Source organism: Vitis riparia, chromosome 18, assembly GCF_004353265.1.
Source record: "Vitis riparia cultivar Riparia Gloire de Montpellier isolate 1030 chromosome 18, EGFV_Vit.rip_1.0, whole genome shotgun sequence".
NCBI classification, from domain to species: Eukaryota; Viridiplantae; Streptophyta; class Magnoliopsida; order Vitales; family Vitaceae; genus Vitis; species Vitis riparia.
The window spans coordinates 12,646,942-12,673,053 of NC_048448.1; the positions used below are offsets into that span (position 1 = coordinate 12,646,942).

General features: G+C 30.6%; 1 protein-coding gene and 2 non-coding genes across 3 annotated transcripts; 2 read left to right on the plus strand and 1 right to left on the minus strand.

The window, feature by feature from the left end:
- Positions 1-11,009: 11,009 nt before the first annotated feature.
- Positions 11,010-11,107, plus strand: LOC117908013. Its single transcript, XR_004650133.1, has one exon. It is a non-coding gene; the product is annotated as a small nucleolar RNA Z161/Z228 (small nucleolar RNA).
- Positions 11,108-11,177: 70 nt separating this feature from the next.
- Positions 11,178-11,252, plus strand: LOC117908006. The gene has a single exon (XR_004650126.1). It is a non-coding gene; the product is annotated as a small nucleolar RNA Z105 (small nucleolar RNA).
- A 544-nt stretch (positions 11,253-11,796) lies between these two features.
- LOC117905375 (putative E3 ubiquitin-protein ligase LIN-1) lies at positions 11,797-20,118 on the minus strand. Its single transcript, XM_034818295.1, has 17 exons — positions 19,962-20,118; positions 18,154-19,091; positions 17,931-17,991; positions 17,400-17,786; positions 17,201-17,286; positions 15,769-17,043; positions 15,012-15,156; positions 14,620-14,877; positions 14,212-14,521; positions 13,994-14,118; positions 13,790-13,909; positions 13,543-13,674; positions 12,850-12,972; positions 12,667-12,777; positions 12,400-12,543; positions 12,056-12,307; positions 11,797-11,960 (listed from the first exon to the last, which is right to left on the minus strand). Exons 2-17 carry the CDS (start codon positions 19,089-19,091, stop codon positions 11,943-11,945), a joined length of 4,485 nt encoding a protein of 1,494 aa, XP_034674186.1. The 5' UTR covers positions 19,962-20,118; the 3' UTR covers positions 11,797-11,942.
- Positions 20,119-26,112: the final 5,994 nt, after the last annotated feature.

Genomic DNA, 26,112 nt, shown 5'->3' on the forward strand with positions numbered 1-26,112 from the left:
AAAAGTAGAAAATAAAAAACTTGTTTGAATGAGTTATTTTTAAAAATTATTTTTATGTTTTGATTTTGCAAAAACATTGTAAATTTAATTCAAGTACAATTAAAAATGAAAGTAGTTAAAAGAAAATAGTTTTGTAATTAAAAATAAAAATTTGTAGTAAAATATAAATAATAATATTATATGTCATAAACATAAGGATGTTCTTTGAGTGTTTTTTGGTTAAAAATGAAAAATAATAATAATAATAATAATAATCTAAAATAATAATTATTTATAATATTTTATTTAAAATGAATAGAAAATAAAATTTAACTTTTTAATTTGTAATTGAGTCAAGTTTTCCATTACATTTACACGTTTAATATTCAATTATGAAAATAATATTGTAAAATGTTTTGAATATTTTGATTTAATTTACAATTAATTGGATTGAATTTTTAAATTCTAAATTATTCCTAAAAATTAAAAGTTTCATTCAAGAATTTAGATTATTAATTATGTTTTACTTAATTTATAATCTATTTATTTAATTATAAAATTCAAAAAATATAATTGTGTATATAGGAGAGATAGTAAAGTTATTACTCGTAATTCAATTTTGATCTTTTCTTTAGTTATTAAATCCATTTTTTGAGTTTCAAATTATATGAAGTTCATTTTTATAGTGAGAAAATTTAATTTGTTTATATGAACCAATTTTGATCTATAAATTTAGAGTATATATAGGTTTATTATTTAAATTTCAAATTATTTTTAAAAATTAATACATTCGTTAATGAATTCAATGCATTAAGTCTTGTTTTATTTTGATTTTATTTGTCTAATGAAAAATAAATAAATAATAATAATTCTATATAGAAGATAAATAATAAAGTTGTTTTAAACCAATTTTTTTTCATAAATTTCTAATATTAATTGGATCACTATTTAAATTTTTAGTTATTTTAAAAATTATTAGACTTGTTGATAAATCTAATGTACTAAGTCTTATTTAATTTGTAGTTGATCTGTGCAATGAAAAAATGTGGAAAATAATTATTCTATGTTGAAGAGAAGTAATAAAGTCATTTTAAACTAATTTTTTGTTCATAAATTTCATATATTAATTGGATCACTATTTGAATTTTAAATTAATTTTAAGAATTACTAGACTTGTTTAAAAAATCTAATGTAGTAAGTCTTATTTAATTTAAAGTTTAAGTGCCTAATGAAAAAATTTGTAAAAATATGATATATATATATATATATATATATATGTAAGGAATAAACTAACCAAGTCAATTTAGAATAAATTTTAGTTTATGTCTTTCTAATATTATTGAGTTTCATGATTTCTTTTAGTATTAATTAAATTGAATTTTGAGTTTCAAATTATTTTTTAAAATTAATAAATTTTATGTATCAAATGTAGTTTTATTTGAAATTTATTTTTTTAATAAAAGATTTTAGAAAAGTTAAAAGAAATTAAAAAAAAAAAAAAAAAACATGTGTAATTTAAAGAAATATCATATAAGGATTTTCAGTATTGGTGTATTGGTATTAGAACGTTGAGAGAAAAAAAAATAATGACATCATGTTCAATTTTATTTGTTTTTTATGGTTTTTTTTATAATAAAAAATTATGTTTTCCTTTTGTTTTTGAAAAAAATGAGTGAAGACGACTTTTACTTATTTTTTAACAAATATTATCTATTTCACTTTGTTTTTAAAACCTAATAACATATATCAACAACTTATGAATTTTTAAAAATGTTATAAATGAAGTAATAAATGTCACCACATTTATTATATTAAATGTTAATTAATATTATTTATGAATGTTAATTATTATTATTTATGAATGTTAATTAATATTATTTATGATTTCCATTAATATTCATTAATAGAAATCATTTGGAAAGTCTATAAAAAGACTTCCCATCCCTATAATATGTATCCCAAATAAAGAAAAATTTTCTTTCTCTTATTCTTCATATCTTTCGTTCTTTCAACTCTCTAAATTTTCTTCTCTGATTTCTTTCTTCCCATTATATATTATTATCAAAATAATATATAGTTGTCTCTACTTTTATTTTCGTTGCATTTATATTCGTTTTACAACATGCTATCATCATGAATTGCTATGAAGGTAATTTTCGTCTCTTAAACTTGAAGTTGTTTATATAAAATAAAATTTTATATATTTATATTGTTATTGCTAAATTCATTTAATTTGCGTTATATATTGTTAAAAGTTATAAGCAAATTATTTGATTTCAATTATAATAAAAAATTATACCAATGTTATCAATTTATTGTAATCGATTCTAATAATATTGTTTTATCATATATCTGAAGTTATTTGACAATGTTGAATCTCACAAAACTCAAATTTGTAGCACTTCACATTTCAGGAATGAACTATCTATCTTGAATCTTTAATGCTAAAATACATCTTAATACAATGAATCTTGGAGCTACGATCAAAAAAGGAAATCGAGCATCCTTGTAGGATCATGCAAAAACGTTGATTTTCTTTCGTCATCATCTCCATAAGGTTTAAAAAATGAGTATCTTACAGTAAAGGACCTTTTTACTCTATGGATTAATTTGAAGGAAAGATATGACCACTAGAAAATTGTGATTCTCCCAAAAACTCAATATGATTGGGTGCACTTGAGGTTGCAGGATTTTAAAACTATTAGTGAATATAACTCTGCACTTTTCAAAATCATCTCTCAATTAAAGTTGTGTGGAGAAAAAATCACAAAAGAAGATATGCTAGAAAAAAAAATTACTATGTTTCATGCCTCGAATGTGCTTCTACAACAGCAATATCGAGAGCATAGATTTACAAAATACTCTGAAGTAATAATCATGTATTTTTGTTGTTGAATAAAATAATGAGATTTTGATGAGAAATCACAAGTTTCTCTAACTGGATTTAAACCATTCCCTAAAATGAATCTAATATTGTCTCAAACTCGTGGATGTGGACAATGATGAGGGCATGGTTGTGGTTATGGAATGGAAGGAATCCTTGATACCATGGTTATTATGGTAATAATTCCTCAAATTATCAGAAAATGAAAACCTCATTGCACCATCAGAAGTGGAATAATACTAAGGCAAAACAAGAAAATGGGAAGTGTTTACAAGATAAACCTCCCAAGAACCATGAGAATAATTGTTATAAATGTGGTATGAAGGAGCATTGGTCGTGTACATGTCGTACACCCAAACATTTGATCGACCTTTACCAAGCATCGATAAAAGCAAAAGGAAAAGAGATAGAGATGAACTTTACCGATGGTGATGTATTGGACCTAACCTATTATGACATTGATTTCTTTGGAAGTCCTAGTGAAAAGACAAACCATTTAATAAAATGATAAGAGTGCTAATATTGATTAATGTTACTTTTATATATCAAATAATATATGATTATTATGTCTTATATTTATTTTTTATTATTGCATTTTCTTTTATATTGTTATTTACATTATGTATTTTTTTTAATATTAGTTGTATCTAAAATCCACGTGTTATTTGGTCTCAAGATGAATGAGGATGATGTGAGATAAAAAAATATTTCCTTGAATTGACATTGATAAAAACTAATGTAAGCCATATCTGATACTACAAACTTAGTTGAAGACTCTAGAAAAGAAAACATAATACTACCAAATGAAACTAGATTTCATATAAATGATGTTTTATATTCTAACAAATCCATAAGAAATTTACTCAATTTTAAAGATATCTATAGAAATGTATATCATATTGAAACTATGAATGAAGATAATGTAGAATATATTTACATTACTTCAATTATATCTAGCTAGAAACTTATAATGGAAAAATTCTCAGCTTTCTCATTTGGGTTGTATCATACCTATAAAGCCTATTGAATCATATGTTGTCGTGAACCAAAAGTTGAACGACCTAAAAGTTTTTGTCATTTGGCATGACAGGCTAGGTCACCTAGGGTCTTCAATGATGCATCGAATAATCGAACACTCACATAGGCATCAACTAAAGAACCAAAAGATTATTTTTCCTAATCAATACTCATGTGTTACCTGCTAACAAGGTAAATTGATAGTCAGACCATCTTTTATTAAAGTTATACCTAAGTCACCAGTTTTTTTAGAAAGAATACATGGGGACATATGTAGGTTTATCCATCCACCATGTGGATCATTTCGTTATTTTATGATCTTAATAGATGTTTCTACTAGGTGGTCACATGTTTGTCTCATTTCTACACGTAACGTTGTCTTTGCTAGATTCCTTACACAAATGATCATATTATAAGCACAATTTCCATATTATCCAATTAAGACAATATGCCTTGATAATGCTAGCAAATTTACTTCTCAAATATTCATTGACTATTGTATGTTAATAAGAATAAATATTGAGCATCTTGTTGCTCATACCCATACCCAAAATGGTTAAGCAGAATCATTTATCAAACGTCTTCAATTAATAGCTTGATCATTACTAATGAAAATCAAGTTACCTACATTTGTTTGGGGACATGCTATTATGCATGTTGCAACTTTAGTTTGTATTCGACCTACAACTTACCATGAATACTCTCATTCACAACTTGTGCTTGGAAAACAACCAAATATCTCTCACTTACGAATCTTTAGTTGTGGTACCAATTGCACCTACACAACACACTAAAATGGGCCCCCAACGACAACTTGGGATTTATGTAGGTTTTGATTATCCATCCATCATAAGATATTTTGAACCTTTGACATATGATGTTTTTACAACTCGTTTTGCAGATTGTCATTTTAATGAGTGTTTTCCCGTTATTAAGGGGAGAAAAGTCGATTCCTAAATAACGCTGAGAAATTATTTGAAATGCATCTACCATGTCTCATCTTGATCTTTGTACAATTCTTTAGGACCTCAGGTGCTACCAACTCTCTTAAAAAAAATTGTTGTTAGGAAATGCGCATACCCTAACCTTATAGTGCATGCACCCAAGCACCCACGGCGAACACAAGGGGAGTTGATGGACGCGGCCAACCCTCCGATCTGCCAACAATCTCCTTCCCAAAGACACCCCTGGGATTCAAACCCGTGACCTTGACTCTGATACCACTTGTAGGACCTCAGGAGCTACCAACTCTCCTAAATGCAATTGTTGTTAGGAAAGGCGCATACTCTAACCTTATAGTGTATTCATCCAAGAGCCCACGACGAACACAAGGGGAGTTGATGGACGCGGCCAACCCTTCGATCTGCCAACAAATTCAATGTAAACTAGAAGTTTAAAGAATCATTCATTTGCAAAAATCTTGCAAATCAATTACCAGATGCAATCATTGATATAAATAAAGTAACAAAGTCACATATCCTAGCTGCAAATACTCCAACACGAATTGATGTCCATGTAGGACAGTTAACAAATAAATCAAAGATACGTCTGAAGTGTAGTAGACCTATCAGCTCAAAGGATATAATTCCTCGAAAGAGGAAAAGGTAAGAAAAACTTAGCACTTTAAAAGAGACCATCAAAATGACTAATCGGTCTAAAATTGATAAATATTTAACCTCAAAAAAGACACAAATAATGCAGAAAGCCCCTAAAAATGCACATATTGAATAAGAAGTTCTTGAAGAGACACAAGTACCTGAAAATTATGAGATCTCAGTAAGTTATGTACATACAAGAGAAAAATGGGATCAAAATAATATTGTTATTAACAATAATTTCGTTTTCCAAGTGGCCTCTGATATCATAAGAAATTATGAAGATCCCGAACCACGAAATATAGAATGACGTCATAGAAATTATTGGCCAAAATGGAAAGAAGCTATGTAGGCAGAGTTAAGCTTATTAACAAAATGAGAAGTTTTTTTACCTGTAGTCCAAACACCTAAAGATGTAAAGCCTGTTGGGTGAAAATGGGTATTTGTACAAAAGCACAACGAAAATAATGAGATCATAAGATATAAAGTGCGATTAGTAGTAAAAGTTTTCTTGAGAAACCTGGTATTGACTACGAGAAAACATACTATCCCATCATGAACGCAATCACATTTTGTTTCTTAATTAGTTTGGTAGTCTCAGAGTGACTAAATATGTGTCTCATGGACATTATTACAATATATTTAATCGGGTCCATGGATAATGATATATACATGAAAACCCTTGAATGATTTAAATTGTCTGAAGCAAATAGTACAAAACCTCATAACATGTATTCAATCAAATTACAACGATCCTTGTATGGATTAAAGTAATCTAGATGCATGTGGTACAAACACCTTAGTAAATACTTACAAAAATAAGGGTATGTGAATAACCCTATATGCTCATGCATCTTCATTAAGAAATCAGAAACCGAATTTGTAATTATTGCAATGTATGTTGATGATTTAAATCTTGTTGGAACTTCTGAAGAGTTCACAAGAACAACAAATTACTTAAAAAATGAATTTGAGATGAAAGATCTTGGAAAAACAAAATTTTATCTCGCCCTGCAGATTGAGCATTTTCCAAATGGAGTTTTAATACATCAATCAACATACATTAAGAAAGTTTTGTAACAATTGCACTATCTTCGAAGACATTGGAATGGTATCAAGCATATATTGCGCTATCTTCGCAGAACTATTGATATGAGTTTATTTTACTTAAGGAAATCAAAGTAACAATTGCTTAGATATGTAGATGCAGTATACATTTCAGATCCACATAAATGTAGATCATAAATAAGGTATGTGTTTAATTGCAATTGTACTGCTATTTCATGGAAATCTATCAAACAAATAATGGGGGTCACATCATCAAATCATTCAGAAATACTTGCAATTCATGAAGCGATTCATGAGTATATATGGTTAAGATCTATGATCCAGCATATTCAGAAATCATGTGGACTCTCCTCTATCAAAGGTAACCCGATAATATTATTTGAAGATAATATTACATGCATTGCATAGATAACAAAGGGTTATATTAAAGGAGATAGAACTAAATGTATTTCACCAAAATTCTTTTATACATATGAACTCCAGAAAAGTGGTGAAATTGATGTTCAACAAATACGTTCAAGTGATAATCTAGCAGATTTATTCACAAGGTCATTGTCAACCTCAACATTCAAGAAGTTAATACACAAGATTGAAATGCGTCAACTCAAGGATATCGACATGATAGAGAATATGCTTGTAAAAAGGTATTAGTATACTATACTTTTTTTCTCTTCATCCAGATTTTGTTCCACTGGATTTTACTGGTAAGGTTTTGAACGAAATAGTCCTAACATACCAATAGCAACTTAAAGAATTATAAAAATATTATACTTTTTTTTTCCTTCACTAGGTTTTTTCCATTAGGTTTTTTACTAGCAAGGTTTTAATGAGACATATTCTTCTAATGTGGTGGACATCCAAGGGGTGAGTGTTATAAATGAAGTAATGAATGCCACCACATTTATTATATCAAATGTTAATTAATATTATTTATGAATGTTAATTAATATTATTTATAATTTCCATTAATATTCATTAATGGATGTATTAATGGAAGCTATTTGGAAAGCCTATAAAAAGGTTTCCCATCTCCTGTAATATGTATCCCAAGCAAAGAAAAATTATCTCTCTCTCTCTCTTATTTTTTCTTTCTCTTATTCTCCATAACTTTCATTCTTTCAACTATCTTAATTTTCTTCTCTGATTTCTCTCCCTATTATATATTATTATCAAAATAATATATAGTCGTCTTTACTTTTATTTGCATTGCATTTATCTTCGTTTTACAACAAAAAATAGTTTTTTGTTTTTAAAAACAGAAAACTTGTAGACCATAAAAATTGTCTCAAACTCATTTCTAACTTTTGTTTTAAATCCACTTCCTTTTCCACATTTTATAGGGCTGGTTTTGGAGGATTTTGTAGGCCTAAACCCTAGGTTAGAGGTCTCCTTAATTTGGGTTTAGTTTTAAAGTGAGTTTGAGCCTTGGGTGGAAATGAAGACAAGTGTCAAAATCCCTACCTCCCTTAACCTATAAACAAAGGCATTGAACCTTGTTTTTTAAAGAGATTTTCTTGCATTTTTTAAAGGAAACTCTATCGAAATTGAGAGAGTAAAGGAAAAGAAGAGAAGACTCAAAGCTTGAGAAGCAAGTTTAGCTTTGGAAATAGGGTTCCAACTCACTAAAAGCCAAGTGTTTTTCACAAGGAGATTTTTGGGTGAGATCATCTTTATTTCATTTTTATTTTTATTTTTTTGGTTTATTCTTAATTTATGTTTATTTTCTTTTATTTCTTGAAATAATATGTAATTTGGTGTGGATATTGAAAAGTCATACACTTGCTTATTGGATTTTCTCTTCATCTATGGCTTTTAATATTTTTTTTCTTTATTTTGTTCATTTTGGATACTTAATGAGATGTTTGTTCTCTTGGTTAATTTGTTGATAAGTTGATTTCAAGTCTTGCCTAATTTTGGTTACATTCAATTTTTAGTTTGTTTTCTCATTTGAAAGCTTATTGACTAAATCATGACATATGGCTTATTTGGATTTGAAATCCTTTATTTTTTTTTTCATTTATCTTTTGAGGATTTCGTTTTTCCATTCTATTTAAATGGTTTTTGAAAGTTTTGTGACTAATTTTAAAATAAAATTTAAAAGCTACAAAGTGTTTGTTTATTTGCCAAAGAGAATTTCTAAAACCTATTTCTGCCATTTTTGGTTTTCTTTGCAAATCTAGTTGTAAAACTCATTTTCAAACTCTTTTTGATTGAATTTCAAACACCTTTCAATGGCTAATTTCATGGTCAAAGATCAAACCCCTTACCATAGGTTTTGGTCTTATCATCATGCTTGAGAAAATTGATAAGTGTTTTCTTTATCTTTTTGTGATTTTTGAAAGGTTTTCTAAACTAATTTTTGGAGAACGGTTTTCAATCTTTATGAATCCATTTTCATAATCATTAGGGGCTTGAGATTATGATAATTTTATGGTTATTAATGGTTGTCACTAGCTTGAGCAAACATGGCTTAGATTTACATAGAAGTTTTCCTCTCTATGAATGTCTTCATGTAAATTTTAGTAATGTTTGCATATGTGAGTATTAGTTTGGCCTTCCATGCCTCACATGAGCCTAATCTCATGTTTATTTGAGGGTTGAGAATAGGTGTTAGCCTTGTAGTTAACCTATGACTCACTTCATTAGTTTACATTACTCATTTCTCTAACTTGTGATTTTTAGAAATTTTTTATTATTATTTAAAAACTATTCTTGCAAATTTTATATTAATGGGATTATTTACAAACCTCATGAACTTTTTCTCATATTCATTAAAGGGTTGAGATATGACCTTGTCCATGGAAATAAATTTAGGTTTGTTTCAGAGCCCACAACTCTTGCTTATTGAGATTTAATTCTTTACCGCCTTATTTTTTTACTTTCAAGATGTTTTTGCAAATATGGACTTTTTGGTTTTTTCTAAAATATTTTTTAGGCTTAGGATGTGTTTTGGACTTCTTAATGTGTCAAATAATTTTTGTTTTATTAAAAAACTCTTCTCCAAGTTTGTTGAATAAACCAGTTTTTCCAAGTGTTGTGTTGTTCCTATTTTTGACCCTAAAAATGTTTTTGTAAATTAGTCTTAGTTATCAAGGTTTTCATTAATTTTGAGTTTTTTTTTTGTCTTTTAAACTTCTTAAATAAGTTTTAGGGGCCTTAACTTCATTGAAAAATCTTTTATTTAACTTGTGAATTAATTTAGTTTTTACATGATTATTGTACTATCTAATTTAGAGCTATGAGATGTTATTTTTAATTTTGACTATTTGGTGCATGTTTGGGCCTTTCAAACTTTTAAAATGTAATCTAGACATCTCATATATGTTGTAAATTTTTGTTTTGATTTTTATCTCATTTATAACCATTTTAAATAGATTTATTTTGTAAGTATGTAAATACATGTTTGTTGTCCTATCATGACCCTTTTATATATTTGTATAGTATAGTTCCCCCTTGATGCTTATTTCCCTGTATTTGGTCCTTGGCTTGGGTCATTTATGTCTTAGTTGATGTTTACCTTGTTTTCAAATTACTGATTATACTTGTAGACAAACTTTTTCTTTCTTATGTAAGCGTGTTGCTTTTATTTGGCATTTTTTAGGCATACTCCCTTATTTACTTGATTTGTTTGATTCTTTTGATATACACAAAATTCTCTCACCTTAGTCTAATGGATTATTTTGTATTGTTATTTATGGGTATTTATAGTCTATTAGTCAATTCTCTCTACTCGACCTTTTTAACACTAAGAGAATGTTATCTTATATTTCTAATATGTAACTTGACTATGGAATTTAAACTCAATTTTCATGGACATGTTTTTTTTAAAAAAAATAAATTAAAACAAGTGGTGACTTTAATTTTTTAAAAATTAATTTTTTATTAATAAAAAACGAATCTTATCATCCAATGAAAATACAAATAAAAAATACAGATCCACAAAATTATTTTTTACTCACGGCCAAGCAAATTCTTAATTTTTTAATATAAGCTTTAAAAAGTTGTTGTATCTTACACAAAATTTGCTATTATTCTTTAATTTTAAAAATAGAAAAAAAATATTGAAAGACACTAAATTAATATATTTTTTATTTAATTAGATATGTATATGAGGCGAGCAGGCGAAGTCCCAACCCGACCGGCTAAAAAAAATTAAAATCGAAATCTCAAATCCGTCCATGGCTCCTTTTTCTATACACTCTGATAACGAATTTACGAGTGGGGGCATTTTGGGCATAGCGTAACAATAGGGACAGAATCGTCAATACGAAAAGCTGAAAACCCTAAAGAAGGGAGCCCATCTTCTTTAAATTTGAACAACCGTAAGAGCCTTTAGCAATCGAAGCGAACCAAGTCTGAGTATCTTTCGCTGGTTCAGGGACCAGACACTCAGATCTCTCTTCCTCTCCCTCTCCCTCTCTTATCTCTGTTTTAACCTGATGTTTCTTTTTCTCTTGGAGATAGCGAAACCAGGTGATGAGTTTGGATTAAATTTTCTCACGACGGTCGTCTGAGACACAATGTGTCGCCTTTGATGCATCGATCCAATACTTCTCTGATGGTTTCTTGTTTATTTGTTTCTTCATTTACCGTTTTTGTTGTCATTGATGATTGAACACATGATGTTGGAGCGAGCATGGTGATGATGAACTTAAGATCTTCCGATTGATTCGTCATGACAGGAAAATAATACCTCCTACTCATTCTGAATGCTCCTCCTCCATGTCTCCTGTGTTCAATCTTTGTTGGATTTTGGCTTTCTTGAATCTTGATTAGGTAGGGTTTTGTTGATACAAATATGCTTTTTCTTCTTATTTTAATAAGTTTTGAGAGATTAGGTTTTATATTTGGAACGGCACTATGAGGATAAGTATCCTTAATCCAGAATTACAGGTTGAAATCCTGTATGATTTTTGAAAATTTCCTTTAAAACAAGTCCTTTTCATTCTGAGTGCCACAGTTACGAACTCTTAGCCTTTTTTTTTTTTTTTTTTTTTTTGCAAATATTGTTTTGATTCGTTTTGAAGGTTAGTAGATCTTCTCTGGTTTCTTTTAATGTTTCAGGATATTTGTTTTTTAACAATTTTTTCCAATCTTCATTTTAACGATTATGTATTCTTTGATTCCTGAAATTGTGCAAAGACACCTGTGACAATTGATTTTTGTTGTTTCGGGTTGAATTAGAATCCACAAACTTTTATGAAGCAAATCATCTTCATCTCTGCAGAATTGATCTTCTAAATACAAGAGGGAGAAAAAAAAAGGAGAAATTATCAAGACACAACTTGATTTAAGGTGTCCAATTCTAAGAAATCACTTGTTTGTACATATACACCCTGGGACAATCAATTTTCTTGAGAATTCTCAATGACCTAATATTTAATATATACCACATAGTCTCAGTCGAGTGCCCAAGCCTGCAACATTCAATTAAATGGCAGTTAGCAATGAAGGCAATATCACAATTGACAATTCTCTAATTATTTTTTTAGGGATGTCTTTGTGTACAAACCCGGATCTTGCCATCAAGGAAACCAGCAAAAAGCATTTCTCCATCTGTATCTGATGCCAAGGATGCAATCTTCGCATGTCCATGACCACCGATTTTAATGGAAGCAACTCTTGTCACTGTTTCCTTAAACCACACCTCAATGATCCCAGATTTACTGGCGGTGAATATAAAGTCACTATTCACAGCCAAGCGCTGGATGTCCAATCCAGTCAAGAAAGACCCAGTTAACGCCTTGGTCGAGAGGGAGAACACCTTCAAAATCCAAAATTGTTTCATTAGAACATAAAATTGATCTTAATCACTGAATTTGTCCAAATATCTACTTTTTCAGAGAAGCATAGTACCTTCCCTGCAGTTCCATCCACCGAGGAACCGCCAGCATAGAGGAAACCATCATGAATACGCAAGGAATATATTGTTTGTTTTCCAAGCAATTTTCTTGCACCAGAGTAAAATGTATTTGAAGTGGATTTACACAAATCAACCTCCTGCCATTTTCCCCAAATTTTCAATATTATGGAAGGATATATATGGGTTAGACTATGTTCCGTCTGAGTTATATTTGTTTGATGAAAGCGAGAGCCAAAGTCAAATCAACCAGATGTGTTTACCTGGATGCTGTAACCAGTGCAACCGCAAAACAGTCTATCCTCTGCCATGTCAAGGCTCTTGACATATTTGTTAAAGTTTATATGTTTTGGAACCCCAGACCAACTGTAGACCTGCAATAAAAGGATCTTGTTAGGTACCATCTATGTTTTTTTTATCAATTGCCCAAATGGGAGATAAGTTACATTGACTCCAGTTCCTTGAGAAGAGAAGCATGCAAAACTGTCATTAGCTGTCAACTGGTATACCGCCTCTTTCACATCATGAACCTGAACACAGTGAATTTCTTCTGGTTTGACCGTCCAGACCTGTCCATCAACAACTAAGCAACTGCTTATGATGCTTCAAGAAAAGGTTCAAAATACTTGAAATTATGGATACAAGTGTAGCGTAAGCAAGTGAAAAGGCAGCAAAAAGAATGATTTATCCTAGCTGTTGGGTTAATCGCTACATTATTCAATGAGGATCACTCTAAGCTAGCATCACCTTGTTATCGAATCGACTAATGGGAAGCCAATAATACTTTATATGAAAGTCAACACATACCCAGCTTAAAGGTTACTTAGAGTGCATTTGGTTTTTGAAAAAAATAAAAAAAAGTTATGTTTGGCAAAATTTAAAAAACACTTTTAAGAAGTTGAAATATTAATTGTAATACTTCATTGAAAAGCATTTGATTGGTGATTTTCTTAAAAACATGTTCAGAGAAAACATTTTGAATAAAAGCACTTAACAGAAAAACCCCACCAAACATATTCTTAATATTTGATCATATACAAAAGGATTTAAGGGTATCTCTCCAAACATTGGCAAGTCAATCTTGTGTGACTTTCCCAATTGAGATTGGCAAGCTATATTGCAATTTTGAGAAAACTTACCCGAATTGTTTTGTCTAAGGAACCACTATATAACTTGTCACTTGAAGATGAGGCATAGAGGCATGTGACAGCCTTTGTGTGTTCACGAACTTCTTGAATCAACCTTAAGTCTCTCTTCCCAGCATCCCATACCTAATGTGCAAGATGAAAGGAACTCTTGTGGGATCATGTTGTTTGTCCATGTGTGTGCACGATGAGTGGAGAGATAGAGGGAGATGCATGCAAGCGTGTTTTTTGAAGTTCAAACCTGTATAGTTCCATCAGAATGGCCGCTCAGAACCCAACTTTTTAGAGGAAGCAAAGACAGAATCCCACCGTTTGAGCATGAATCTAGCTCAACCACTGCATCACAACACCACAACTCTGTCTGAAACACGGGAAATATTAGGAGAAAATAATCATCCATGTATAACACAACTTGAAATTAAGGGATGCATGGTCCATTACTCACTGGATCAATAGAAGGCAGCTTTATCAAGGCTTTTAGCATGTCACTTACAACCGCTGAATTCTTTTTAAGCTTTCTCAGGGTTTTATACATGCACTTGGCATGTACTCCCAGTTCTTCTAATGCACCTTAAAATTTGAAATTTGGAGTTAACAATTGTATAGATAGATACATTCAAAAGGTTTTTGTATGATTATTAAGTTCTCCGTTAGCAAAATTACCTGGATCATTAAGGAAGCAATTCAAAGCAAGGGTTGCCAAAATCTTCTCCTCAAGATTCTTTGATGATTGGAGGACATTGATGAATGGCTCGAGGAATGACTTGTGAGCAACATTTCTTACACCAGTGTCAGGAAGATTATAAAGCATGTATGTAAGCCATGTGGCAACAACAAGGCATGACTTTGCTATCTCTAAAGAATTACTCTTCAGGCATTCCTCCAAGGCTTTAAAGATGGATCCTTTTTCATGGTTGCAAAGAACAAAAACTACCCTTTTTTGCCAAGAAGTGACAGCTTTCTCTTCCTCTTCCTGTATATGAATATTTAGAATTCAAGATCGATGCAGAGAGAAGGAAAAACATAAAGAGCAACAAGCTCCAAAACAACCCAAACTACATCAATGCTAACCGTTGTCTCTGTCAGTTCATTTTCATATATTTTCAGCCTCTCCGACTTCATTAAAGCATGGTAAGGTTGATCATATCCTGCGATCTTGAGTAACCAGGCTTCAGTGTAGGACTTCCCTGAGGTAGTCAGATGTCCAGAAAGAGATAATAAAGCATCTAGAGCCATGATTTGAGAATGAGGAAAGTCTTTTTTGTGAAGTGCTTCAACTAGTGCCTCTATAGCTTCTTCCCTGTAAATGCTCATCTTTCGAGGCTCAACCTGGAGAAGTAAAATTATAGGAATCTGTGACTACATCATCTAGCCATTATGTTGAACTAATTTGTCTCCAATTTTCAAGTATTGTCGTCGTTTAAAAAGAAAGGAGAGAAAGAAAGAAAGAAATCTAGGCAAACCAGAAGATCAAGCTGAAGAAGAAGAGAAGCAATTGCAGGTTGCTGCTCCATGGGGGCCATTTGTAGATACACAAGAAATGTGTGCATGGTACTAAAAGCTCCTTCATCTTTAATTATCTTCAAGATCTGGTTGCAGAATATCCTCCTGAGACACCATAAGAAGAATAAACTCTTGGATAGAATGGAATACCATTACACATTTATGGACTTCAGAGAGATTTTCACAAAAGGTCCTAGTGTGCAAAAATGATCTGATACAGATAGTGTGATAAGTAATCTATGAGAGTCCTCAGAAGTAATTCAAGATCCACCCAAAACAGGAGAAAAGACACATGGTCAAAGTACATTGTATATCAATAATTTGGTTTCAAATGAGAGTACATTTATAAATGTAATTAGAACGACGTGGTTGGAATATAGCTATTAATAGTTAATATCAAAAACCTACCTTTAGAAAATAAATTATGAAACTAGTGCAGCCTGAAACTCAATTCAAATTCAATTGTTGAGACATGAGTCAACTTGTAAGCTAGGGTAAGTGAAATCAAGATGTTAAGAGTTAGCTTAGAAGGTAGAGCACCTTAAATCAAAACTTGAGCCAACTTGATAGACCAGTCTTTTGCAATCACTACACCCCTCAAAAAATAAAATAGGGGCAAAGGAATAATATGAAGTAATCAAGGGACTTCCAAGCTACTTAGGATACTTTCCATAGAGAAAATAAAGATATAGTTCTCAAAGTAAAAGAAATGTATACCTGTTTAACTGAACTAGCTCAGAGAGAAACTTTGTGCATATGCCTCTAACATAATCATCTCCAGTATGAAATAATTCGAGCACGGAAGACAGATCGATTCTATTTGCTATCAAATTCCTGCAACTTATATCTGCATGGATACAACATAAAAGGATGGATACGATGGCCTGCCTTCCTTCTACCTTATCCAAGCACTTGATTAATGCAGGAATCCCATTTGCAGAGATAACACTCATAGCATTGAGGGATCTGCTGTTTTCATCCCCTCCCATCAAAATCTGCTCAAGCAATGCTATAGCAGCATCCTTGGGCTCCATTACTAACAGAAGATTATCTGATTCGTCATTTTTGTTCAGAATTAGATGTACTAGAGAGGGTATAAAGTTGCGAGCTGAAAGCTGAGTGAATGCTGGCCTCAGCTGGTATATAAGAACAGCAGCCTCTGCAAGACCTTTCTTTAGTAGAGCAGCCAGACAATCAAAATCAGAATCCACATTGGTAAGAGTCTCTCCCACACTTTCATCAGCAAATATTAGCACAGAAAGAATGTGAATTGATGTTCTGAGAACTTCTCTGTTCATGGAAGCTGATAGTATTTCCACAAGCCCATTCACAATTGTTGGTTCGGACAAATAAGAATGAATTCCCGGATCAGCCTTTGAGTCTTTCCACATCTTGGCTATTGCCAGCACAGCTGCTTCACACTCTTGTAAATCATCTGAATTACAGAGACACAAAACATAGGGTTTTAACCCATTGATAACCGCTTCAGTAGCAGCTTGAGATATCACACTGGTTGGTGAAGTAGATACCACTGTTTGCATAAATCTTTTGCACTTCTGATTAGTACAATCATCTGACTTCTTATGGTCGGGGGGATTACATGATGGAGAAGATGCCAACATAATTTCTTTTGTGGACAGGGGGCTGAATGAGTTTCTTGGTGTTTCAGGGTAAGAGAACTCCTGAGCAACATCAGGATATTGTTCTTTCCAAGTAGTGATTAATCTTTTCAAAACATAGTTTGTTTTGGGCAGTGAGCTGGCAGATAGAGGTTGCCGTGTAATGGGACATGTTGTGTTTCCTCTTTTCAGCCATTCTTGAATTGCTTTTCTTTCATATGTTTGACCTGTTTCGAGGGTAACTGCATCACTAAAAATCTGCCCTGTGATGGGGCAGACAAAATCTTTAGGCGGCCTTGACCTAGGAGTCAGTTTATCAGATAATGGGAGAGAAATGCAGCTCTGGCTTCCTTCATCATTTTCATTAAGGGAGCTGCAGAAAGCCAAAGAAATTTTAACTTAATATGAGAGAGCAATGGTTTTCTTGTAATAGACCATTGTTGGAGAAATTTTGGATGATGGTACAAAGGGAAGAGAAGACAAACTGTATAAATTCCTGAAAAATGGAAAAGAAAAAAAATTTTGGTTACCTATTTTCTGATACTTGTCTATTCAGATTTTGATGACTGATACTTTGATTGTGTCCATCGTTTTTCCTGCAGCTTCTTGGTAGCTCCTGAATCACAAATCTACTTTCAGTTAAACTAATGTCTAACATTATGAGTTCAAATAATACAAATGGATGATGAAAATTTAAATAAAAAGAGAGAGAGAGAGAGAGAGACATACAATCACTTCACCATCTGAGTCTGCTGAGCTAATGCTGTAATCTTTACACAAACGTGGAGACACAGGCAAGGAGGTGGAGACAGTGGAATCCATGGCACGGCTGGATAAGAGGCGCAATACAGATGTGGGACCTTTATGATAATGCGAGTCTGATTTTGGAGATGAAATCTTTAGAGAAGTTTTAGGGGAGTCCGTGGAAGAAAAACTTGTAGAAGAAGGTAGTTGACTCCTAATTTTTGGTGGCTGTACTTTTGGCCCCATTTCCTTATAAATGTTCATTTTCATGCTACTATGAGATACTACTTGATATGTTTTGTCCTCAGAATCCATATAAGCACTATCAGGCTCATAATCTGAATTATCTTCATTTTCCTCAATCATTTCCTCCTAATAATAAGAACCATTAAGAAAGCTTTTGTTATTCCAAAAAACAATGTTCTGAGAGGAACATGAAACAACAAATAATTATGCATTTATTGGTCAAGCTTGTAAATAGCCATGTGAATGCAATGATTCAGTTATCAGCCTTACTTGAAGGTCCCACATAACAGACTCCTCCAGGTTCTGTGAGGATTTGGAAGTGACATTCAATCTGCTTGAAGCCAAATGTCCAGAAGAATACATATATGAGCGCCTTTATTAAATGAGAACTTGATTTTACTTTTATAAAATCAGCACCAAAATAACGAACCGCTCAACTAAAAGTTTCCATGATGAAAAGAAAACTTCAAATCAATTACAAGTGGAAACTAACCTGCAAGCTTCTCTTGCATTGTCCTTAGCTTTAAGAATTAGAGAAAACCCAGCACTCTTAGGTAGAATGGGCCCAAATTTTACATAATCGGGAATTGACCTGCTCACCTCATGCATAGGAGTCATTGGTGGCTCTGCAATTGGCAACATCTTAATCGCTCTCTTGCTAGTGTTTGAATCAAAGTTCAAGCAATCCATATAATATTTTGAATAAAGCCGTGTATTCTCATCCAATGATTCTCCATAAAGTTGCTCCAGCTTTTGCATTTTCTCTGCTTGATCAGGCCTCATGGAAAAGATCAGGGACTCATTAAAGAATTGATCGAAATCTGCAGTAAAGGACAAATCAGTGGAATCAGGAATCACTTCCATCACAATCCTGTGCCTTGCTTCTGAATACCACCCAACAATTGAACTCATATGTGGAAGAAACAGAGCTTTCCAGAGCTCTGGAGCAAAATCAATCCGTGAGAAGAAAGGATCAACAATAAACATCTCGAGAATGTGAAGAACTGAATTGTGAACATTGTCCCGCAGTCTCCACAGGTAAGAAAGGTTGAGATGGGCCCAAGCAGAGAGGTAGAAATTGGGGACTCCTGCAGTTCTCTGGTCAGAGTTCAACATTGCACATACTTGTAACATTTTTTCTGCATGGTCTAATCGTGCAAGCTTAGTTTCCATGTTGGAGGTATTGATAGCTTCTTCAAGGGCATCAATCCCCCAATCCAAATTTGCCAATACTGCTTGATCAGAGTATCGAACTTCTGTGTTTTTCTCACAGCTTCCATCTTCAGCTGCTAATCTCTCTGCACACTGTTCTTTGTGTTGGGCTCTCTGTTCTTTATTGATCAACTGATCTTGGATGAAACTTCCAACCGTGGTGACCAGGAATCTAACGATATCCTTTTGGTCCATTGCAAACCTGTAGTTTCCAGCCATCTTTGGGAAGACAAGCCAAAATAACAAATTCTTAGTTAATTTTCAAACTTCTGATTTCTAACGCTAGTCATCTAATATTCCCCACTTTCAATTACTGGAATATTGGCTTACCAAGTATGGTTTCTGTGGCATAACCTTCGTCCATAATATATGAATTTATAGCTATTTACTGGATAATTGAGTATGCATTTCTCAAACACAAACCAAATTTAATCCCAACTCAGTATACTGAGCGGTGGACAGTCAAATTATTGATTTGATTCCAACTCATAGTAGCCGACCACAACACAAATAGTAACCAAATTTCTCGAAGACGACTGTAAATACAATCCTCGCTTTCAGCAGACTGACAAAAGAAGTATAGAAAAACGATATCCCAAAACTAAACCAAATACTCTCCCAATTTTGAAAACCTCTACATTCAGAAATTTAAAATTCTTTTATTTTCCCACATTTTCTCAGCAACCAAATGGAGCATGAGAGAAGAGGATAAAAATAAAACCCTAGCCTCTGTGTATAAATAAACAACTATGTGAGAAAACATCAAGAAAGAAAACTGCATAATTACATCAATTCAAAAAGGGAAACAAAACATTAAATCAATTCAAATAAAAAATTTTAAATTCTTTTCAAGTAAATATCAAGATTTTCTCAAACACCAAAACCCTTGAAACCACATCAAAACACAGAGACATAGCAAATCTATATGGTCAAAAGCACAGAAACTGAGTGCAAGTCGCTCAGCATTTTTATCTTAAAAAAAATAAACAGATCCTTCATCTTCCCTTGCAACACAAACAAGCAAAAGATCGTAACGACAGAAACGGACTGAATCGCACAGTGACTGAAAGAGCAGAGAACGATGCTTACTGTAATCTCGTAATGGGAGATGGATGATCAATCAGCCACCTACTCATCAGTCTCTCCAGAATACTCCATTGAGATTCAAAATGGAGAGTGAAATCTCTATTTGAATTGAATTGTAGAGAGAGAGAGGGCGGCTTTTGGTTTTGGATTGAAGGAGCATGGCCGGCTTTGGATGTTGCCATGTCCAAGCAAACCGTGGACTGAAAATAAATTTTTTAATACTCCCTCCCTCATTTGAATAATCCACTGATAACGGAGGGAGGAGCATTGCGCTTTTTTGGCCAAGTCTTCTCAATTGTTTCAACTCCAAACAAATCACATCGGTTAAAATTCAAAAATGACCAATTTTCCACCTTCCTTCCTTGCCTCCACTTTCATTTGGCGGGAAGCATACCCGTCATAAGACTCATAACTACATCCCATTGTCGGACACCCCCTTCCTTAGTGTTTCTATATATTTTTTTTTTTTATGTAATAAATAATTTCACATACCTTTACCGGTGAAACTGTTCCCTTTTTTTTTTTTTTTTTAACAAAGTAAGTGTTTGATAAACCAATTACCTTAAAAAATAATTTAATAACTTAAGTAAATTAATATATTTTATAAAATAACTTAATAATATGACTTAAAATAAAAAATAACTTTAAATAATAAGTAAAATCAATTAAATTGTTTTTAACCCCATAGTTTTATTTTATCTTTTTACTTTTATTTATCTTAATTATTTTTACGATCTTCTTTGTTATTTTACTTATAATAATAATTAAATAATAAATTTTAAATTAATAACTTAATTATAATTTAACTTAAAATCATTTTAATTTCTTAAATAATAAGTATTAAATTTTATCGATCAGCCCGTGAAAATTAAAACTCGTGTCTTTTTACCCTTAATTATTTTAATCAAAATTTCTACTTTCCATATTGAGTAAGTATAAAAGCAACCGTCTAGTCAAATCTATGTTGCAGATCTCACCACCACGCCAAGATTATATATATATATATATATATATATATATATATATATATATATATCCACAGAGTCATTCCTACCCACCTCGAAATTGTCCTTTTCTCTTTGTTCTTAATGCTTATTTAGGACAAAATGTCGTTCTTAACTAAGAATATATACGTATTTTCTAGTAGCTATGACAAAATAACTCCAAGCTGCATTTGAATTTGTCAAAGTACTTAATTTGTATTAGAAACCCGACAAAGGGGAACCGTAGGATTTCACCAAGAATCAAGCTTCCAGTCTTCCACCCTCTAGTCTCTACACGCTACAGCAATAGCACCTTTTCTTCGTCGTTGTCCACTACTAGTCTAGTTGTAAAAATGAGGAATCATCGTAATGGGCCTCATATTCAGGCTTAAGTTTTTAGCTGGGCCCCATATTATGCAAAGTCCAGTATTGGGCCGTTTAAGTTTGGGCAGTGCAAAGGCCGTCCATATAGAGAGGAGAGGGATAGCCGACGCAGGAGTTGCGGTGTGGGCCATGATAATGGCCGAGTTAACGGCGCCATTAGCGTAATGGCAGACCGCTGGACATCACTCAATATCGAATTTGACGTCCAACAGTGATATCAATTCGAAAGAAGCAGGAAGTTGCTTAAGAATTTTATGCAGGGCAAGTGTATGTCTCATGGATGCGTTTTCTGTTTAGTTATCGCAAAACAGTGTTCGATAATAATCTTCTCGTATTTCATAACAGTAAATATATTTTTTTAAAATAGGAGAAAATTACTATTAACCGTTTTTAAGAAACGTGTCTTATATTTCTATAAATACATTTTTTTTAATTTAATAAATATGAGATTTTCATTCTGACTTTTAAATTTTAATATAATTTAATTTGACTTAAATTTAAATAAAATTGAATGTTGAATGTTGGATAAACTAATTTACTAATTTAAAATAATTATTATTAATTTTATCAAATATCTCCTAAATTTTTAAATTAATTTATTTTTATTGGTGTCTAAATGTTACTAAATGTTAAGTTATTTATTTTTATTCATATTTAGACGTTGAATGTGGTTTTTACATATGTTATAATTATTATATTGCTTCTGATTTTGATTTTAAAATTATTAATCCTAAAATAATAATAATTTAACACATTTTCAAATATTCTAAAATATCAAAATTTATTTCTATGATAAAAAAAAATGATAATCATTAATTTGTTAAGATATCATAGGTTACCAAATGATGGTAAAATCAGTTGCTCTTATATATATACCGATTGATTTTTAGATTAAATTCTTAAAACTTAATCTAATAACTGACATCATAAGAAGATAAATGAGGAGTTCCTTGAATTTGAGATAGATGGTAATTTGTTTTAGTTTTGTTGGAATTGTTTTTTTATTATTAATTTCTTATACAAATTAAATTATTTTAGGGGGTGTTTGGTATGAGAATGAGGAATGAGAGTAGACATCTCATTCCTTCCCACCTTCATTCTCATGTTTGGATAAGTTTTATAAAAGTATAAATTGTATAAAAAATTGTGAAAAAAGTGGATTTTTACTCACTAATATGAAAATATATTAAAAAAAGAACCCCACCTTTTTTAAATTAGTATTGTCTTCATTTATTTAAAAATAATTTGAAATACATGCATTTTTTAATAATTCATATAATTATTCCCCGAAATTTTATTTTACTTGTCATGTCATCAATAACAATTGACAACTAAACTTCTCCACGTAAATATTTTTCTTCATTTTAAATATATTTTATTATTATTATTGTTGTTATTATTAGTAGTAGTAGTATAAGAAATGGTCTTAACTCCATTTTTAATCAATATGGAATTACCGATGACTCCTGATATCTTAGTTTTTAATTTTTAGTAATCACGAGAAAATGTTAACATAGAAAAAATGCAAACGCAAGACAAGAATCGGAAACAATTTGCACAAATTACTAAAGTGACAACAAATTATTAGGGTTATAAACAAAAGGGGAATGTTACATGACATGCTAAAACACAATTTTTTTTTTATTCTTTTCAAACATTCTTGGCTACCAATAATCACATGAATTTTTTTTTAAAACAACAATATATTACTTTTTATCCATATATAAATCTCTTGAATCAAAGGTAAAGTCAAAAAACAAAGAAAATGTCCAAATAACCAGAATCCTTGAAATTGACCTAACTTGTTATAGTGAAAAAAATTCTAAAGAGATCGATGAAAAAACCATAGACTTCATTCTCAATAAAGATTCACTATTTCTAATGTCCACACTCTTCAAACTACCTCACTTTTGCTATGTGATGTTTGTTTATGAAAAAAAAAAATATCAAATAATAATAATAATAAAACATATCTAAAATGAAGAAAAATATCTAGGTGTCAAAAAGTTGTAAAGTTAATGACATTACAAGTAAAATGGATATTTTAGGAAATAATTATTTGATTTATTAAAGCATGTATTTCAAATTATTTTTAAATAGATGAAAATAACAATAATTTTAAAAACTTGGGTTATCTTTTTTCATATATTTTCATATTAATGAATCAAAATTCATTTTTCCCAAAAATCATTATGAGATAAATCAAATCGCTCTTATGAGTAGCACTTCTAGGGATGACAATGTGGCGGGTTTTTTTTTGTACTCGCCTCGCCCCACCCTACCCCTAATGGAATGGGGTTCAATTTTAATAAATGACTTTGAGACGGGTTTGAGATTTTTTTTAAAACACGGGGCGGGTTCGGGTATTGCCCCGTCTCGTCCCGATTATATATAAAATTAATTTTAAAATTAATTTAATTTAAATTTTTATTTTACTGTTTTTAATATATAGATAATAATAAAATATTTTTAATAAAATAAGTTATAAAAAAATATAATAATTTAATTATTTATAAAATATATTTATTTTAATGTAATTAAGTTTTTTAAAAATAATTTAAAACAAATTTAAATTTTTTAAAAAAAAGTTAAATGGGGAGGGTACGAGAATTTATCATACCCGCCTACCCCATCCACCCCGTTTAATTTTTTAAATGGGACGAGATGATAATTGTTTTTAATAAATGAGACAGGGTTGGGATGGAAGCGACCCGTCCCGAACCCGTCCCGTTGCCATTCCTCAACACTTCAATTTTTCATAAGTTGGTGATATTTTGTTTCATTTATTTAACAAGAAAATATAAAATAATTTAAAATTACTATTTTACAATTAGATTTTATTCATAAGATGCCTCATCATCTCATAACAAGTCAATTTTTTTAATCTTATTATTTAGTAATAAAAAACCTTTCAAAGTTTATTTTTCAAAATGAAAATATAAAAAAATTATTTTAAACTATGTGTTATAGTATTATTGTCAATTTATTTATTTTTCATTCTTATTTCTATTATTACCAAACATTAAAATATAAACAAATAATCATTCTTATATTGAATTCCTAAGTTGATTAAAATACTAAAAATAGAATTACTAAATTCGTTTTCATTTATCAAAATATATGAATAAAAAAAATATTCATTTTTATTCCTTATTATAGTGTACAAATTAAAATTTTGGATAAATAGTAAAAAGAAAACCAAAACATACTTTAATCATATTCAATTATAAAAGTGATAAATTAAAAATCAAAAGTTCTAAAAATATCTTAAACCATAACTCATAAAGTAAGTGGCTAAAAATATTTATAAATTTTTTTTTAAAAATGTAATGACTACAAATATAAAAATAAAGGGATAATTTAAAATAAAATAAAACATTTTAGAAAATAAATTTAGACACGTGGACAGTCAGATACAGCTAACTCAAATCAATCAGGTCAACAATAGCATCCAATGAAATCATTAGCACAACTGTAGCATCTAAAATATAAATAAATTAGAGCACATGACATGGATCCGTCGAATGGTTTTAAAAATGAAAAATAAAGGGTAACGATCACCTCACATGAAAATCTTTCTTATCTAATAATCTAATATTTATTATTAAAATATTTAATTTTCTTATTTCTTGATATTTAAATATTACATAAACTCAATTAAATATCAAGACAATCAACTAAAAAAACAAATTTAATAATAATAAATTATAAAAAGATAAAAATAAATCAAAATACTAAAATAGTATAAGATATTAGTTTCACTTTATATTTCAACGTTTCTTTAATGATATATAAAAATAAGCTAGGAGTGGAAAAATAGATATAAAAATAAAATTAAACTAAAATTGTTAAAAATATTATATATTAATATCATAAATAATAGTATCTGAGTTATGAGTCAAATTGATTTATGGTCGAGAATTGAATGGTATAAAGTCTAATAAAGGACAACACAATTTTGAAAATAGTATAAGATATTAGTTTTGCTTTATATTTCATAGTTTCATTAATAATATATGAAAATATATTAAGTCAAGTGAAAAAAAAATGTAAAAGTAAAAATAAAAATAAATAAAAATAGTAGAAAATATTATACAGTAATATTATAAATAATAATACTTGAGTTATAAGTCAAATTGATTCATGATCCAGAATTGAATGATATAAAGTATAATTAAGAACAACACAATTTTGAAAAACATTTTATAACAATAGTTTTCATTTATTGCATTTACATTGAAAAAATAATGAAAATAATTAAATTATTTTTTTCATACCAAAAAATTTATATTTATTTAACTATAAAAAAATAGTTTTCATTATTATTATTTTTTTCTTCCCATGATTCCTTTTAACAACCGAACATAAGTGGTGGGCCAGATATTGAGAAAGTTAATTAGAGAAGAACATCATAAAGGGTGAAACCATTAATTTAATTCAAATGAAATGTGAGGCCCTGAGGGCCTAAGGCCCAGATGATTCTATTAATTGATCGTTTTATTTTAATAATAATATAAGTTGTATAACAAGATTTCAAATTGTATAAGAAATACGATACGAGACTTTAGGGGATAGGAGCCCGTTGATATATATTGTTGTCGCTTTCCTCCACGTGGATTGTGGAACTCGAATTATGTTGCTTTTGTTAACCATGGTTAACACCTGGAGTACTTCTAACCATACCTTGAAGTAGATCGTGACGCGTGTCAGATATCAACGGCCAAGATCCAAAGCAAGAAGATATTCGAGAAGCAATGACTCTATTTATCACCGCGTCCCACGCCTAA

What these genes read in the sequence shown, in the direction of transcription:
- LOC117905375 (XM_034818295.1), bottom strand. Translation starts at nt 19,091, where the DNA reads ATGGCTGGAAACTACAGGTTTGCAATGGACCAAAAGGATATCGTTAGA. An exon ending in CTCAAGGAACTGGAGTCAAT is followed by an intron (nt 12,778 to 12,849) that starts GTAACTTATCTC and finishes CTTTTATTGCAG; the next exon opens with GTCTACAGTTGGTCTGGGGT. An exon ending in TGGATGGAACTGCAGGGAAG is followed by an intron (nt 12,308 to 12,399) that starts GTACTATGCTTC and finishes TGGATTTTGAAG; the next exon opens with GTGTTCTCCCTCTCGACCAA.